The following is a 19,419-nucleotide window of genomic DNA, read 5'->3' as shown; positions in this document are numbered from 1 at the left end:
GTGATTCATAAAATAAACAAGTATTCTGTGCTGGAATGAGCGGAAACAAGCAGCTGCCTGACAGCTCGGAAGTAGAAACTGCATCACTTGAAACACTGCGGCCAGAGAGCGTGGAAGGTGTGTAAGACCTCCCAGCGGTGCCGGATATTAATAAACAGTAGGAAAGAGAAAAATTCAAATATTCTGGTTGGTTTTATCTTTTCGACCTCTTTACTGATTCATCCTACTCATGAATGATAAAAATTCAGAGATGAGCACTTAAAACTTTTAAAAACTAATAAAATACTCTCTGCAGCTCTTTCAGAACATATTAACAACTAATTGATTTATGTTGTACTATAACAATGAAATATAATAGATGCTTCTCTGTGTAGGTGGAGAACTGGCCCCGCCCCCTCCCGCGGATCCAGATCAGGGACTGTAGTGATGATGTCATCCTTGGAGTCACTCCACCGACTGTGAAAACTGGAGACGCTGCTGGGACTTCCTGTCAGCTGCCACGCCGACCTGACTGACATAAAGGAGGATTTTCTGACCCCAGGCTTGAAGCCCCAAACACAAACGTTTCTGCCTCTGATTCTGTGGGTGTCTGAAGGCTGCCGTCAAACATCTTGAAGGCTGAATGACTGATTATTTGACGTAAATAAGATCAACATTGTATTTACGTCTCCTGTGTCCCTCCTCGTGGCAGCCAGCTGGCACATTTACAGAATCCTTGATTAATGCGAGGTGTCCTTCCAAGTACATGAAATATTCACAGTGGGACTGAATCATATTTGATATTTAAAAGCAACATCCACAGCTGCTTAAGCTGTAAAATTGCAATATGATGTTTGTGTAATTTTGGAGTTCCTCTGTGCATTCATGAAAATTTAATGAGGACTCAGCATCTTAAAAATTGCATCACACCCAGCAGCGCGGTCAGCACAGCTCCTCACCCGGATTAACATTCTTGTCTGCTCTGTATTTACGGGGAACAATCTCACGTCCCGATACGAGCACCGACGCTAACGGCGCTCTGACAGCACCTGAGCCGAGTCCTGATGGCAAAGGATGTCCGATCACACCAATCACTCATTTGGAAGCCACAAAACGACGAGATAATGTCCTGGAAAAAGGAAAACCTTCCTCCGACTCTACTTCTTTTTTGGGTAAATTATCTATGGCGACCCAGACAAAGCTTGATTGCCCTGCAGACCTCCGCTGAGCGTTCAGATCTCCCTTAGGACTCAACCTATAGGTTGGACACTCCTAATTTCATCAAATTCAAGTGTTATCCTGCTAGCACAGCAACAGCAGCACTGATCACTCTGGCTCCTTGGTGGAGGGAATCAGCAGAAACATGGGTTTTTCTCTCCCTTGTACTGCAACCTTCCAACATATTAAGAGTAAAGCGGTGTAGTAGTTTTTGTTCTGCCTAGAAACTGTTGATACACAGCCCAGAGAGGGAGCCAGGGTTCAGGCCAACCTCCTCCACCAACACCCACAGGCAGCGCAAAGTCCATTTTGATTCCAGGTGTCAGTGGAGCGTAATGAAATTACCATCAGAGTAAAGAACGAGGAGCCCGCCACTCGTTTATCTTCCTCCTCTGCTTTTTTCCCCCTCCAGTGCGTGCTCCTCCCCTGCCTCACCCCTCCTCCCCTGCCTTCCTCCTGCTCGCCCTCTGTCAGTCCGCAAACTCGATTTGTATTGACTTCTTCTTCTCTCCATTAAGTTGCTTTCTATTAGTGGTCATAATAATGAAATGGATATGAGACGCATGCACAAGCCCCTGCTCCAGTCGGATCAGTCTCTCTACACTTTATCGATTTAACCGGACGTTAATTACACAACATTGAATAGTTAAGAAAATTACTTCTTTCTCTGCGAGTTTAGAAAAGATCACCAGTCTTTTCCAAATAAACGGTAATTTAATCTAAAAAAGCATCAAGCCTTTCTGGGAAAATGTGCCTTAAAATGAATGTCTTCAGCAAGTCGGTCTCCAGCCGCTTCATTAAGGCTTTTTCAATGGAAACACCCGGCATCACGCAGATGTTTCCAGGACAGAAATCCCTGCGTTGAACAAGAACAAGGGAAGTGTGTAACTTGTACCTGATGAAATGTGTCTTGAAAGAACCACCGACTCAAACCTGACAAACTGCAGGAAAGAGATCAAATGCAGGAGCGGATCAAACTCGCTCCGACCTCAGCAGGCGCCTACGCTGCTGTTTGTTTATCAGCTTCTTGGTGTGTTCTGGATTTGGTCTCATTGTCATGTGGCGATATGAAGCTTTGCCCACTAATCAGTTTTCCTGCCACCCGGCCCTCCCAATCCCCTCGTGTTCTTGTCCCAGTTAACAACTCTGATTAAAGGTGACGTCCTTTAGTTATTTAGCTGATGATAAACCTCCATGCACGTGCAGCGTCGGACCCAAATAATCTCAAAATACAGAGAGAGATTTTCACAGTAAAATCAAACATCAGTTCGTCATTATTTACCTTCTACAGGTCAACGCTGCAGCTCTGGCATCTCATGATGTCACGAGTGTTTCTGACCTTCTCAGAACTCACGCTCATAACGGATAATGACTCAAGACACAATTCACGCCATCGTGAATTCATACACGCATTCGTGGAGAGAAAAACAGCACAGATTTGAAGCCGGTCTCATATCGATACCTGAAAAATGACCTGAATTTAGACAAAACCCTTCAGAGTTATACCCCTGGTCTGATGGCTGGGTCTGGGTCACAAGACCGGTGAGCCCCCCCCCCCCCCAGTGTTTCTCTCCCAGATGCATCACACATCTTACACCACATGAAGCCTTCATGAGGCTTGTGGGTAAGTCAGAGGTGTGTTACTGGAGCCAGTGCTAATGATGCTGCCAATCATATCACAAGTGGGAAACTTTTTTGGGTTGTGCTCGTACCGGCGTCAGGATGGAGGAGAAGGTCCTGTTCAAAGCCCAGCACCTCGTGAGTTCATCTCAGCGGAGTCGGCGAGCCAATGAGCGTGCAGCATGCTTACCACCGCTCAGAAATCTCCTCTGGGATTGGTGGACGCATGAAAAACATGACGTCGGTATCAACGTCATCAAAGACAACGTAGAGGGATGAGTGTGTGTGTGTGTGTGTGTGTGTGCGTGATATGTATTATAATGCCAGAAAAATAAATCCGTCAAGTCTGGAAACGTTAAAAATCTGACGAAAACTCAATCGCTTTAAAGCAACATGATGTCGCATTGCCGAGCAGCAGCGCCCTCTGCTGACACCAGGTGGTACAACACAAAACGATGACGCACTCCGATCTCTTATTTTATAATTTAGCAAAGACTGAATTCATACAACTGGCTTTGAGCCCGGGACAGCACAGAGACGGACAGAGACACGTTTTGGCAGGAGGTAAAAAGCTTCTACTGCCACGTCGTTATGGATCTCGTTACCGAGACTGTTGAGGTCTACGTCTGGTAAGATTTGGTGGCTTTTGTTGTGTTAAAGTATCGACAGAGACCCATTGAACATCAGAAACTGTTTGTATGTCGCTTTATCAAAAGGTTTGATTGACAGATGCATCAAACGCTAAAAAGCATTGAGTTTAACAAAGTAGTTGGTTAGAATTTGTTGTAAAACGTGCTTTAGTTAGCCGATTAATGACAATTGTTCCGTTATGACCTTTGTATGAAGTTTTTATTCATGGTAAAAGTGATTTAATACAATAACAATTCTAAAAAATTGCAAAACTGGCACTTGAATCAAGAAATCTCTGTATTGGAACTGGTGGTCATGGCGACCAGATAAGTTTAAGAATCACTAAATTCCACGCGGGTCAAAGCAGACTCAGAAAAACCCAAGCAGTCAAGAAGCAGCGCGACGTACTGCAGGATCACGCGTGTGTGATTATTGTCATGATTGTCTGGGGATGAAGAAGGAAAACAGAAGCCAGGCTGCTTATGGTGGCATTTGTGTCTGGATTTATTCAGCGTATCTTTCATGTACAATATCAAATATCCCAGAATTGATTTTGCGAATAGAAAAGTGTGGACCGCAGCACTAAATATCCTGTCTATCTGTGGAAAAAAGGCAAGGCGTTCTTTCAGAACGAGGTCCATCCATCAGGCCCGTACAGAACCAGTTCACTGCTGCCGCGTCTGGAGGAGCATCACTGGTTTTCTCTGCCCTGCACACACCCATCATGCATGTAGTTTCCCAGCAGTGTGCATCCATTTTTATGGACTAGAGGGAGCGGGAGCTGGAAGCCCAGTGACAGCTACACTAAAGGAGGATATAAAAATAAAGCAGCGAAGGAGGAAAGAACAACATGATGAGAAGTAGCTGAAGAGAAGAGCAGAAGGAGTGGGGGTGATAGCTCCAAAAAAAAAAAAAAAAAGGAAAAAAGTGTCTGTAATGAAAAATCATGTTTGCTAGTAACCTCATGTCTCCTCATCCAGCTTCCTGATTGGCCAAAACAGGTTCCTTCAAGAAAAAAACACATGAATCCACCTATCACACCATGAAGACAATTCTATAACGGTGTTTCCATAGATACAGACTTCGTGAATGTTAATTCTCAGATAAATTAAAATAACTCAACGCTGTGATTCACATCCACCTCAGACATTCTTTCTTTGTGAGTCTGTGTGAGCAGCAGCGGCGGTTCTGTGTGTTCTCAAGCCAAAGGTACCGAAAAGGAAAATGGACACGCCCATTCTTACAGTCGACAACAACAAAAATAATTTATGAAAAAAGAAGGAATACGTCATGTTTAAAATTCAGGCAGAGCTTGGAAGAGAGAATGTTTTATGTAAGATGTGCCTTTGAAATAGGGTTAAAAAAATGAAACAAAATGGATGAAGAAAAATAATAAAACGACGGAAAGGAGAGAGGGAGAGAAGTGAAAGAGAGGGAGAGAGAGAGACAGAAAAAAGGTAGAGAGTGGAAACAAGAGACCTGCAGAGGCAGAGAGACAAACTGATGGAGGCAGAAAATCCCGTTTAACACGAACGCACGGGCAGAAATAGTGAGGAAGAGGGGAACGGAGAGAGGGCTGGCGAATAGAGAGAAAATGGAGGGAAAGGCAGGGGAGAGTGACACAGACAGCAGAAAAAAAAGGGAGACATGCAGAGCGCGAGGGGAGCGCGGAGAGGAAAAGGCGTTCAGACAAGCGTGAAGCACCAACAATGGAGGCTAACAAAGAAAATCCCAATGGAGGCATCAATCACCGCTCCACTTATCCCCCTCCTTCTGATTTTTGGTGTGTTTTTTTTTTATTCCAGGCTTTTCTCCCCCTGCCACTCCCACCTTCCCCATCTATCTGTCCGTCTACCCATCCATCCATCTGTCCATCCATCTGTCCATCCAGCCTTCAAAACAAAACAACACGGACCCACCAGTGTCTGCCATATCCTCTCATCCCCAATCTGCTTATTTGTCCATTCACTCATCAACACACAACCAAACTATGGCTGTTTCATCTGCAGTCTCATTTCATCCGCCGCAAACGTGTAGACGGCCAGATTAAAAAAATCCCCCGTTTCTGTTGAGAAGAAGAAGGAAGCAACCTCCGTGGAGGGACTGAGAAATGACATGAAGGGACTAAGATACGCTCTGTTGTTCTGCAGGACACGTATGCCGTCTTCCTTCACTCAGCCCACAACACACACACAAAGAGACCCCATCGTATGGAGAGGGATGGATGGAGAGAACAATGGCAGAATGGCACAGCTGATGCAAGACACAAACTGATGAGCTGCCCTCTTACCTTTCTGGCTCTGCGATTCATCCATGTTTTCCTCCATTGTGGCAGGTTACAGTCCCTTTGTCTCGGTTTCAGGTGAAGCCGTTTAAAGCCCCTTGCTAGCTCTCGGCACCAATGTGTGTGTGTGCGTGTATGTGGGAGGCTGTATGTGTGTGTGTGTTTTTCCCACCCTGCAGATGATGGAGGCTCAGGGAAGTCCCGCTTTCAACACACTCTCTCTCCTCACTGTGCAATCAGAGCTTCTCCAGCATCCTATCGGAGCGTCTATCTTCACCTCCACAAACACTTGTTTAACTCGCACACAATAGCGTAGAATTCTGAATTCAACGCTTACATCGTGGTGTTGTTTATACACACGCTAGAATTTTTAGACTTTATAAAATCATCAATGGAAATACGTGCGTTAGTTCTTCAAAAATGCTAAAGAGCTGAGACAACGTAAACCCTGTCTTTTAATATAGGAGTATAGGACTATCCACCACTGGGACCTTATAAAGCTACACACACACACACACACACACACACACACACACACACACACACACGCTGGCCTATCCTAACACAAGTAAATTTAATTTGATTTAAACTTCAGCTGCTTTTACAGTTTCCATTTTCCTTAGATTTGTTTGTTTAAAAATAAATATATAGATACAGATTCATATTTTAATGATTTATATTCATGAACATAATATGTATGACATTACAGAGTGTATATGTACTGTATACTTGATATATGTGAATGCAGTTTAATAAAATGGATTTATTTAATTTATAGTGAGATGTACAGCCTTAACTACATGTGTCAGATGCTATATGTTTATATGGGTATTTTCTATCCTGTATTGGCCATTTTTATTTTTGGGTGACCTTTAACACGACATGACCAGCGAGTAAGAAATGGAACAAATTTATTAGTTGACTACTGATTTAGATAAAAACAGTGATAAACTAATTTGAGTCTTAGAACTGAAGTGTCGTGACGTCTGGGTACTGGATTGATGTGTTTTACACTGTTATGTGTTATATATATCCTTTGATTCTCTTTGTTTGACCCCAGGACGAATCACCCCAGCTGTTCCCTCGTTCTAGTTTGGCTGCGGCAAAAAATTTATATTCTCTTACTTAAAAGAGGAAAGGAATACTGCCGATGTAGAATTACCACTGTTGTGTATATTTCAAGTATCTTTAGTGCAAGAATGGGGACCGTGGTGGTTTTCTTCTAGATAAAGGTTAGGTCAGCTGATGAGTTACAGCCGCAAGCGAATGCTTAAGCGCTCTCGCTAGCCCCAGTCCACAGTCGCACAACCTCACGTCTGACAGCTTCTCACGATCAATCATTACGGAGAACTCGAGCCAGCAGCAAACCTTCACTTTATTTGCACATGAAAGGCTATCAATGGTGGCGGAGCTTCATCGATGACACCTGGTTACAGACAGTTAGCACGATTTAGCATGGAAAGTTGACAGGCATGCTAACGGTGCTCTGTGCCCATGATGGTCCCCTGTTGACAAAAGCCCCAAGTCACAAAACCAACTCTTAATCTGCTGCCAGTCTTCGTGTCCCAGCAACAGTTAAACATGAAATGTACCATAATTCCTTTTCAGGGAATCAAAAACTGCATTGGGATAGTGCTCCCTTTTTGAAGGGCTAATGTTAGCATGCATTGCTGCTAGCAAGCTAACGATGCTCTCTCATGACCATCAGTGGCCGAGTCGTAACTTCATTTCACTATCAAATGCCGTTTCAAAATGAAGACGTATGACAAGAAAGGACCATCGTTATTTTATGTTTCATTAATAAACAGCACAAATATAGAGGATGTACCAGAATGTGCCGGTGTGGATACATCTTTATGAAAGTAAAATTATACTACTGCTAACCGGGAACACACAAGACATGTTCAGACAGTCTAATCTTTCTTTTCAGATGGCGCCCTTGAACAGGGTGAGCGCAAGTCAATATTTATCACACCACTGTTGACTCCCAAGGCTACTACACCCCATTACTGCACCACACACCAGCGAATCCACTGCATACACTCATTAAAACTTCATTACAACCGAACCACTAGTATTTTAAAAAATGTAACGTAAGCAACATATATGAACAGTCCCTTAAGCAACCCCACTGCCGCCAACCCAGGCTAAACAATGACAAGTTAATGAAAATGGAGTACATGAAGCCACGACCAGAGCTGTTTAAGTTTAGTACTTATGGGATTTGGAGGTTGGGTTTAGCCCCATGTGCCTATTCGTTATTTGTAACCCTGTTCTATGTGGAGCTCTCTGATTTATACAAGTCACAGATTCAGGCGATGGGCAAAAAAGTTTTTTTTTTTTTTTAAAGCAACACACAATTAAACATTAAGTCCAGACTCTTTTTTTGTTTTTACGATCAAGAGTCTAATCAAATACCAGGAGGGTAAAGCCAAACCTCTTTGGGTGTTCTATGGTCCAGAGTGGTAGAGAAAACAGAGTGGTGACACTTCCATAGACTCCCATTGTAAAAAAAAAGGCGGATGAGTTTTGGACCTACTTACGGGTTATGTAGACGGCAATAGGTCCAAACATCGAGTATCGTGGCGTCGGAACTCATTGATTCCAGTGGCTGCACATCTAGCAACTCCAGTGGTAAGTTAAACAGATATCGTCATCTTTCAAATTATCGAGTTTATCTCCTGCATGAGTGGACAATTGTGTTGTAAATTCTGTTTTCTTTTATAGGTGTCAGCATTGGCATAAATTTACATCGTATATAGTCGTTAGGTTGGGTTTGCAGTGGTTGCCCACTTGCTAGCTAGCTTGACTTTGCCACGCCAGCTGCTGAGATTTGACAAAGTGATTAACTGGTGGAGTTTCTAAATTATAAAGTTTGTTAGTATCAGTTGTTGAAGGCTTACTTCAAATTTGAGGCAGGCTGTCAGCGGGTTTCATTTAGGTTGTTTTGCCGAACCTGGTGATGGAAGTTTGTCGGCTGAAGTAACAAGCTAATTACTGTCATTTACCGCAGGCAGAATTATGGGTCCACTTTGACAGTCACTTCAGTCAATTGGTGATTAATTACCTTTTCCAAATGTCGAGTGTTGTCTGTAAGTAGTTTTATGTATTTGTCCTGTGTTTGTTTTGCTGTTAGACCGTAAACCTACCTGCTAAATGCTATGACGCTAGATCGCTAATTCTACATTTAGAAGCAGTGAGCTCCTGATCAGGGCATGTCAAGGCATTGGGCATGACTCCTAATTAATTAGATTCCAGTGTGAATGGAGGGTGTCAGTGGTGAATCTGAGCTCTGATCATGCCATGCCGAGCTACTCATCAACAAGACAGCAGTCAGTTTCAATAGCAAGTGGCCTCATGTTTAACTTTGCTAAGGCTACTCATGTGAATTGTTCATCATATCTTTTCATAATAGCCAATGTGTGTGGACATGACAAGACTCACAAGAAGCAGTTGAAAACTTTAGACATTAAACAATTTTAATTGGCAGGCTGAGTGGCTGATGGCAGCCTGCTGAGGCTGGCGGTAGCTGCTACTCTTGCTGGCGGGCGTTCTGCCATGCAGGCACAGGGAGAACATGCAGACTCCACACAGAAAGACCCCGTGCTCCAGCCGGGGCTCGAACCCGGAACCTTCTTGCTGTGAGGCGACAGTGCTAATTGCCCATTTCTTAACTAGAATACTTAAAACAACCATAAAAGATATCAAACAAACACCTCAAAGAAAAAAAACAAACAAGGAATGGGTGACCATGACAAAGCCAAATTAGTAAAACACAACAAAGGAGGAAACTGACCCAAGCAGACAAGTCATGGAGTCAATAGCTGTGTCTTCCTCTGCAGGCTTTGTCAAGTACGGAACCTGAAGTCACGTCACAATAACAAGACATACTTCACTGGCAGGAGGGCCGCCGCCGTGGTTAACCACACTGCTCTCCTCCTCTCCAGCGCTCCTCCAGTGGTTCTGCAGCCAGGCTCAGCTCTGTTGGCAGCTCCTTGCTCCCATAACTGCAAGCTGTCTCTCTGTCTTTGCTTCCCCCTTCTCCCCTCCTGTGGTCCTCTGCACACCTGAGTGAGAAGACTCGCACCCCAGAAACAAAGACTTGCCTTCCATGCCCATTGCTAGAATGGCCACTAAAATATGAAACAACAATATCAAAAATACATTTGATTGAAATTAACAACTGCAAGTTCAACTTGCCAGAATATACACAAATATATACACATACCAGTGCTGAAGTGATGATGTGTTCTGCCATGCCAGACCAGAAGTTAGCACCACTGGGGTTCCTCAAAAACCAGCGGGATTATTACTTCAAGCATTTTGTTCAGCAAGATCATCTTCAGAAAATGAAAACCCCTTTTTATATTTTAAAGAGTAAATGTAATTGTTTGAGGTAAAAACCTAATGTTATGGGACAAACAACCATGATGCTGGTACATGACCTTTTCTGTTTCTGAAGCGATGTGATGATGTCATCTGGTGTAGCACTTCCTAGCAACAGCAGTTTTTAAGACACATAAATGCTTTGAAATTCGCTGGTGTTGTATTTACTGATGTGTTTTAGTACATAGGTGTAACCACTAAAATATTGTTCTATTATTGATTATAATATTATTATGTTATTCCAGTTTCAACATCTCAGCTTATTTCAGGCAACTAACAAAAAACCATAAGAAAATCCCACAGACTTGAGACGAGGGAACAAGCATGTGAGAATTTAGGACTTTCTACAGTCTGACTTCTGGTTACGTCCCACAATCCTTTAAAGTAGCAGTAATTAAACCCCTTCTCAAAAAAACAAACAAACAAACAAAAAAAAACCTGGATCCAGAAGTTCTACCAACTACAGACCAGCATCAAACCTTCCTTTTCCCTCCAAGGTTCTGGAGAAACCAGTTGCTAAACAACTCTGTGACTTCTCTACAGCAACAGCTGATTGGAGGATTTCAGTCAGGTTTCAGTTCCATTGACCACCATATCCTTCTACAGAGACTGGAACATGTCATTGGCATTAAAGGAACCACACTAAACTGGTTCAGGTCATATTTACCAGGTCCGTCTCAGCTGGTACTCACTAATGATAACCCCTCTGAAACCACTGCAGTCAGTTATGGTGTTCCTCAAGGCTCTGTGCTTGGACCAGTCCTCTTCACTCTATACCTGCTTCCTCTCGGTCACATGATCAGGAAACACTCCATTAATGTTCACTGCTATGCAGACACACAGCTGAACTCATCAATGATCCACATGGAACAAATCTGCTGACTAAACTGGAGGCCTGTCTGAAGAAGATAAAAACATGGAGGACCCACAATTTCCTTTTATTAAACTCTCACAAAACTGAAGTTATTGTCCTGGGCCCAAAACACCTTGGAGACACCCTATCTAATGAGACAGGTACCCAGGATGGCACCACCCTGGCCCCCAGCACTACCATAAGGAACCTAGGAGTTCTTTGATCAGGATCTGTCCTTTAACTCCCACATTAAGCAAATTGCTAGGACTGCTTTCATTCATTTACTTCACATCGCCAAGATCAGACACATCCTGTCTCAAAAAGATGCAGAAAAACGTCATGCTTTTGTCCTTCCAGGCTGGATTACTGCAACTCCCTCCTACCAGGCTGGACTAATAAATCCCTAAAGACTCTCCAGCTGGTCCAGAATGCTGCTGCCCGCGTGTTGACTAGAACTAGTAGAAGAGACCATGTCTCTCCTGTACTGGCTTCTCTGCATGGCTCCCTGTCAAATTCAGAATAGAATTCAAAATTCTCCTTCTAACATACAAAGTCCTCAACAATCAGGCACCTTCATACCTGACAGAGCTCCTAGTCCCCTATGATCCAGCTAGAACCCTTCGCTCCCAGGATGCAGGGTTACTGCTGGTTCCTAGAGTTCTAAAAGTAGAATGGGAGCCAGAGCCTTCAGCTAACAGGCTCCCCTCCTGTGGAACCGTCTCCCAGTTTCGGTCAGGGATGCAGACACCCTCTCTACTTTAAGAGCAGACTTAAGACCTTCCTTGTTGATAAAGCTTATAGTTAAGGCTGCTTAGGCTGGCCCTTAGATCTGCTGCTTTAGGCTCAGATTGCCGAGGGATCTCCCATGGTGCACTGGGCTTCTCTCTCCTCCTCTCTTTCCTCTCTGTCCTCCTTAAGTGTCATACATAAATCATACTCATACATGTCACTAACTCATCCTCTTCTCCGGAGCCTTCGGAATCCCCTCATCCTAGATCCCAGGTGCTACTGGAGGAGTCTCCAGACCTGAAGAGGCTCAAGCTGCCACCCGTAGCTCCACCTGCTCACGTCCCTGTCTGTCCATCAGCCTCTCCTCCTTTCTCTCCCTCTTTATCTCTGTCCCTGTCTTTCCTTCTGTCTCTCTGTCTTCCTCCATTCTCTGTCGTTGTCTCTGTCCTGCTCTCTCTCCAGCCCCACTGATCCTGGATCTGCTCCACCTTCCTGCCTGTTAAAAGGAAGGTTTGTGTCTCCACTGTTGCAGGATGTGCTTGCTGATGGAGAATTGTTGGGTGTAGATTTATTGAAGGAGTGAGGTGCTGGACCTGCTCTACTTGGAAAGTGTTAGGAGAGAACTTTTGTTGTGATTTGGCGCCATACGAATAAAACTGACTTGACTTGATTTAAAAATGTTTATTTCTTTGGAGTGGAAGAAGAAGAAGAAGTCTTTATTGTCACTGTACATAAATACAACAAAATTTGTCCTCTGCATTTAAGCCCTCCTCTACGAAGCAGTGAGCGGCCGACGGCGTTCAGCTGACCAACTCTGGGTCATTCGACCAGTGTCTTGGTCAGGAGCACAGATGACAATATTAACATACCGCACATGTTTTTGGTGGGGGGGGGGCATGGGGAGGACATGAAAATGCAACAGAAAAAGACGTTCTTGCTGCTGTTGCTGCTGCTGCTGCTGCTGCTGCTAAAACCACGGAGTCACTGAAGCCCATTCCAGGTCCTGGTTTCCTCTATAAAAAAGGCTGAAGGAGGCACAGCAGTATGGCCCTTCACAGTTCCCTGCAGTTGTGTTCCTAGTGGACAGTCCAAAGGCCTGTCATGGTGACACCATGTCACAAGGAGCCTGACAATGTAGGTACTTGTGGAATTTACAAATGCAGTACAGATGCCAAAATATTCAGGTCCCTCAGGACTGGTGTATTGGCCTTGAGACTGTATTTCTGAAGCATGATCCGTTACGGTCGGCCCCAGCAAGCAATTTGTAATTGAGTGTTTGGAGGAGATGCTTGTACTGCTGTGAGAAATGTGTGGTCTTTGACACAAAACGGCTCATGACAGAGCGGAACAATGCTCTGGAAATGACTGATGGGTGTGTGTGTGTGTGTGTGTGTGTGTGTGTGTGTGTGTGTGTGTGTGCAGAGGACAGGTCATCAGAGCCCAAACCACGGTGTGAAGAGGCCATCATCAGACACCCAATTATTCATGTGTGTTTCGGGACTGACATCAGTCAAACCTTTCAGAGAGCCTTGTGTCGTTCCTTTTAAAGGTGGCACCAGGACCTGGCATGGTACTATTTTAGTGGGAGGAGGTGAAGCAGGTCTAGGCAGAGGTGAAGCAGGTCTGGGAGGAGGTAGCAGCCAATGTTCCCTTGTTTTCAGGCATCAGTAGAACCACATTGCAATGCTGCATATCTGCTCATCCGATTGACGTGTCCTTTATATATCACTTCATACATAACGCCACTGACCACAGACCATTGCCCAGCTTCCTCTTCATCGATGGAGCAAACTTTTTCTGGTGTTCCAACAAAGCATTGCACCATGTTTGGGCCTAACCAGCCTCATTAACATACGAAAGCACCCGTCAGCACAGGCGTAGAGGAAGTTCATGAAGTCGTTAAAGGGCGAGGGCACTTCATCTACCGAATTGAAACTAGCAATGACGCTTTAAACTTGACGAGTTTGCATGACACGCAAGGGCCCATTGAGCTATTCTTCAGTATTTTTGAATATCTTTCTAGCGTTTTTGTCCATCCTGAACCGACCGCCAGTCGGCCTCAGACCACAGCTCCTGGTCTACAAGCATCCTGAAGCACAGCAGACCGGCACTAGCAGACAGTCACCCCCTGAACTGCATGCAAACATTCTGTGAGGTCGGTATGAAACAAGTTGACACAATTTGCTGGCAGCCAGTAGGCGCTTCATATTGATGCTAGTTTCAGTTTAGGAAGTTGGCACAGGGATTCTCCTTCTGCCCTTGAGGAGCTGGACAGGTGAGTGGTGATCGTGGCGTTGGGGGAAGCAGGCATGTGTGGGGGATCCTGTATCTTCAGGGGTTTAGTCACTGGTGAATCAGCCAGCAGCCATGAAGAAACTCTGAGGTGTGAGAGAATCAAGCAAACATACTTTGGCTGCATTTGGTGTTAAACTCTCTAAGATTAATTCGATGTGCACAGATTTAACGGCTGTACAAATTTTTATGTGATGGCGCAACATCAGACCGAGACATTTGACATTAAGAGACTTGATCAATTGGCCAGTTGGTGATTTGAAAGTCTGCTTCACTATTTATTTTGTTTCTTGACATACGGCCTAAACAGCTGCATTTAATCAACATTAGATACGCTGTAATGTACCCAACATATCGACACTGCTTCAAAACTAGCTCACTTTGTAGTCACGGCACACATTCACTCTCACTCACTCTCTTGACTTCACACCCGATAATGTCGCTCACAAAGCCTACACACTGCATGAGTAACTCCTTGAAGATTTGGTATGAAAACGTTTTCAAAATTCATGAAAAAAAATCCCTGTTGCTTATGCAGAACCAGCTGCCAAGATTGTAATAAACTGGCATCATCATCAAAGGCAACGTGAGATCAGTATTCTTAATGTAACAGCTACTCTTTAATAAAAATATGGCAAGTTAGAAATCAAAGTCTGAGAGGAGAAAAGAGAACTAGAGGAGGATGATATCTATAAAATACTTATTGTCTAAAATTGATTTTTTATCCTAAACTTTGATTTAAAGTAAAATGTAAAGTGCTTTCAAAATAACTTGTTTTGAAAAGTACGATGCAAAAAAAAAAAAAAAAAAAGGGATCTGGATTTACGCCCCAGTAACTCACACTTGTTCATTGGTGGTTTATCACAGTCTGAGGCAGTGAAAGTCACCACTGACAGAAGCTAGACGTTTCCCATATATATATATGTGTATATATATGTATATATATATATATATATATATATATATATATATATATATATATATATATATATATATATACTTGCGACTTTATGACGTAGCAGAGTCTGCCCATCATGATCAAGGTTACACACTCCCACCTGCGATGTTTTAAGAGGCTCTAATCTGGATTTATGAAATGTTACAAAGATCCACTGCTCCATCTCGATGTTTATGTTCCTGCAGCCAGAGTCCGTTGTGGCCCGTTGGCTGTTCGAGGCGACACCTCGACCTGACCAGGACCATCACCTCTCACCAAAAGAGAGGCTGAGTTCTTCTAGCAGGTGCTGATGTCATGACGGCTATAAATGATAGACATACATGCATGGTAAATATACATATTTAACATTTCAAACACAAAAGTAGGTACCATATGTCATTACATCAAACAACTTCAACTCTAAAATCAAACACTAATACCAAGGAAACACACACACACACAAATACATAAAGGTTTGCTGTCCTTATTAGCACATTCAATTGACTTTCCTTGACATGACTAGTCTGACCCGAGCCCTAATCCTAATCCTAACCTTAACTAAACTCACTTCACACTTTAACCAAGAACACCCACCTTGTTTTGCTGCATTGGGACTGGTCTTTGGTCCCTATGGAGATCAAGGCTCCTGCTAGAGTGGACACTTATACCTGAGAGGGCTCCATCAGGCAACAACGCCATCACACATGTTCACACACATGTTCACACACACACACACACACACACACACACACACACACACACACACACACACACACACACAAACTGATAAAGTACTGTTGTTTTAATTCTCTTTATTTCAAATACAAACAGCAGCCATGTGAAGCAAATACACAGACTCTTCAGTGATTCAACAGTTTTTGTTTTATCAACAATTTTCTCAGCAATGAACAATAAACATAACAACTTATGATGAACTGGTCATTTGGAGCCTCGGTTGAAAAGCCTCAACAGCCAGTTTCTCTCCTTCCTCTTGCTCTTCTTCTTTGTCTGCTCTTCCTGGTTGCTCCTTTTACTTGAGGACTCCAGATCGCTGGTCTTGGTGGTTAAGATGAGCTCCTGCTCTGACGACTCCCTGTGCTTTGGCAGTCACGCCCTCATCTCCAGGTCTTGATGGGCTTTTCTTGCTGTGCCCAGCTCCTCTTGAGCTTCATCCTCCCTGATTCCTGACCTGACCTGGTCCACAGTCCTGTGGCAGTTCCTCACAGGCCTGACCTTTCAGCTGCTGCAGTTCTTGCTGCTGCTTCCATACAGTTGACATGGCCTCGTTCACGGCCCGGTCGTCGCTCAGCACTTCCCCCTGTAGCTCCTGTATGTTGGCCCTAGTCGGCTCCACAGCCAAGTCCATGTAATGCAGCTCTGTCCTGGCCTTCTTGAGAAGCCTCTGAAGGAGTCCCTGAAGGTGCTGTGAATTTGACTTGGCCCCATGCAAAGCCTGATCCTTGTGTTCCAGCTCCTTCTGTAGCTGACTGATGGTGGTGCAGGCCTGGTTCACAGCCAGGTCCTTCAGTTGCAGCTCCTTCTGGAGCTGTTCCACCTTCAACCTGGCCTCATTCACAGTCGGGTCCTTGCGTTGCAGGTCGTCCTCTAGCTGCTCTGTCTTTGACCTGGCCTCAAGAACAGCCAGGGCGTCTTTTCTCAATTTTTCATTGGCTACATTCCTCACAGTCTCCAGTGCTTCCTGGAGCTTCCTCGTATTTGACTTGGCCTCAGCCACATCCAGCTCTATCACTTCGAGCTCTTCCTCCAGGCACCTGGTTGCATCTCGGCTGGCAGCTGCGATTTTCCTTTGCCTTCTGTTTGGTTTCACCCACCACACCCTACACTTCATTTTCCACACATCCACACTTACACGACTGATCTTACTGACTTCCACACTCCACTTTTGTTTCTCTTTAGTTGATTACTTTGTTGAAAAAAATATTTACTTTATTGCCATCCGCCATTTGTCTGTTCCCAGTTTTTGTCATAGCCTAAGAGCCGGGTCATGACACATGACCCGAGACAAAGTGACATCAGCAAGGACATCATGACCAGACGTAAATTCAGTGGCTGGGTTTCCATTAAGATCTGCCGCAATGTTTTATAGAATTTTTAGAAATTCGATGCAAGTAAATGCGCATTTATGTCTGCTCCTATCCACTGCTACTAGAACTACTACTACCACAACTACTACAACTACCACAACTACTACTACTGCTGGTTCTGCTAGCTTGCACATATGTTTGTGCTGCCATTGCTTCTCCAATGCAGAAATCATCCTCCCAGATCTGTTGCCATTGCACCCTTTATGCGGGTCCAAATTTTCCATGTTCCTCAACCATCCATCCATCCATTTTCTACCTCTTATCCTGTTAAGAGTAGTGGGGGTGGAGCATCCCAGCAGCCTTTCCAGGGCCAACACATAGAGACAGACAACCATTGGCTCTCCCAGCCACGCCTACGGTCAATTTAGAGTCTGGATTAACCTGGTCCCCTCTTGATGTCTTTGGACTGTGGAGGAAGCTGGAGTACCAGAGAGAACCCAGCAGGAACAGGGAGAACATGGAGACTCACCCAGAAAGACCCCGTGCTCCAGCCGGGGCTCCACCCACAACCTTCTTGCTGGGAGTCGACAGTGCTGACCACCGCTCCACCGTGCTGCTTCCTCAAGCATAAAGAAAACTTTTTCGGAATATTTCAGGACTTTTTAAAAATTTTCTGTGTTTCCATTCAGGTGCTTTTATGCGAAAATTGAAAAAGTGCACAAAAGAGGGCTGATGGAAACTGGACTCGTGACCCTGTTTACACGCACACATTATTGCGATGAAGATGTTCTGGTTGAGGTCATATGTGCTTGTATGTGCCACAGCTGTGGGAATATTTCCGTTAACAAGTCAGTCGGCATATTCCAAATAAACTCACTCCACTTCCTTGCTTGTCGCTAGGCAACCTCCCTAAACTTGCAGTTCACGTAAGTGTCACAACAGGCTCAAGACGTGACGAGGACGAGGGCCGGCCCCCGGTTCACACAGAGGAGTCAGTTACTTACTTTAAAACATCAAAATCAGCATCAGATGTGGCAGTGCAGTAAACTGATGTAATTCAGCTAATAAACACGTTACTACTCTACGGCTGTAATAGAGGGGTGCACTTGGACCTCTGGGTTGCCATGGTAACATATTCTAGTTAATACATCCTACAATAACCTTTCATTTATTTCAGTATTTCCCAGTTTCTGAAATCGAAAAACGAGCAATAGCAGATCGACCGCCCTGGTGCCACTGCTGGTCACTGGTTCATGGTTAACCAGGATTTGTGTCTTTTCTCATGATTATGAAAGAAGTGTCAGCTTTTTATTAGAATCCAGTGAATGCAATGCACTTGTGTCTAAGTGGTTTTAATAAACCAGCAAATTATCGTCATAATTATCTTAAGAGATGCCGTGTCCGTGGAGGTGTGAGGAGCCGGACCGGACCTGGCCTCTGAGCCCCCAGCGCCAGAGGTGTGTCTCAGGTTGCAGTAATTTACAATCACTTTAATCCCTCGTTATTATCATCATCATCATCATTATTATTAATATTTGCACCAATGGCAGGGATGGTCACTGGTTAAAGCCACCTGTTTTCTAATTAGACGGCACAAATGAAAAGCTATTAAAATGGAAACCCTTTGTTGTAATCAGCTCTGCCAGTCGGGGGGGGGGGGTGACAAAGCCTTATCCTCCCTCAGATGACACACGTTGATGGGAAGGAACATTTATGACACAACAGATGATAACAAAGGCCATGACAACCATATCAGCCCCACACGCAGGAAGAAGCACTGCAACTGAAACAACCCGGCCAGCGTCACTGTCGTCCTGGTGACGCTCTGGCGGTAAACGGCTGCGTTAGAATCCACGAAATATTCGTCTAAACTGGCAGCCGACGCGCATCTGATGGACGTATCAAAAACCAAATCCAGATCCGTCTTTGGAGGATCCATGGTTGATTCTCAATCAACTCACTCTGTCACTCAGAGGAGAACGTTCCAGCTTCTCTGGCGTTCTCTACACCTTAGTGTGATCCTGCTGGCAGAAAAAATGCCAACCTTACGGTACTGATAGTAATAATCACAATACTGATTATTGATGTTTTAAGTACATAAAGTAACTTACGTAGCATTAAAAATGCAATTGGGTACTTTTAGTACTTTTATAAACATGGCAAGGATGAAGTAATACTCCAGTTTGAAGTGAATGCTGTGAGGTTGTAAACCCACTCCCTCCTTTTTAAATGTGAATGGATGAAAGTGTAAAGTTCCCCCACCGCAAGCGCGTCAGACACCCGAGTAACCAAGTACTCACGAGCTGGAAAGAAGCTGGAAAGTTTATTCATCGGAAATCTAAAATGGCGCTGCAACGTGGCTCAGCGAGGTCAGAGAACCACGTGACTTCTCCCAGTTTTTGTTCATGTTATACACACATCCGTTTGTTATTCATGTTGTGTTATA

General features: G+C 44.3%; 1 protein-coding gene across 1 annotated transcript in view; it reads right to left on the bottom strand.

The window, feature by feature from the left end:
• gpm6ab (glycoprotein M6Ab) overlaps positions 1-6,141 on the bottom strand; it is a 33,853-nt gene extending 27,712 nt beyond the window's left edge. The window contains exon 1 of the mRNA XM_086210465.1: positions 5,738-6,141. Within this exon, the coding sequence (XP_086066591.1) occupies positions 5,738-5,774 (37 nt within the window). The 5' untranslated portion in view covers positions 5,775-6,141. The remainder of the gene's footprint in view (positions 1-5,737) is intronic.
• Positions 6,142-19,419: the final 13,278 nt, after the last annotated feature.

The sequence above is a fragment of the Aulostomus chinensis genome, chromosome 8 (assembly GCF_037954235.1).
Source record: "Aulostomus chinensis isolate RoL2024-O1b breed Wild chromosome 8, RoL_Achi_v1.0, whole genome shotgun sequence".
Lineage (NCBI taxonomy): Eukaryota > Metazoa > Chordata > Actinopteri > Syngnathiformes > Aulostomidae > Aulostomus > Aulostomus chinensis.
This window is presented reverse-complemented; position numbering and strand designations above follow the sequence as displayed.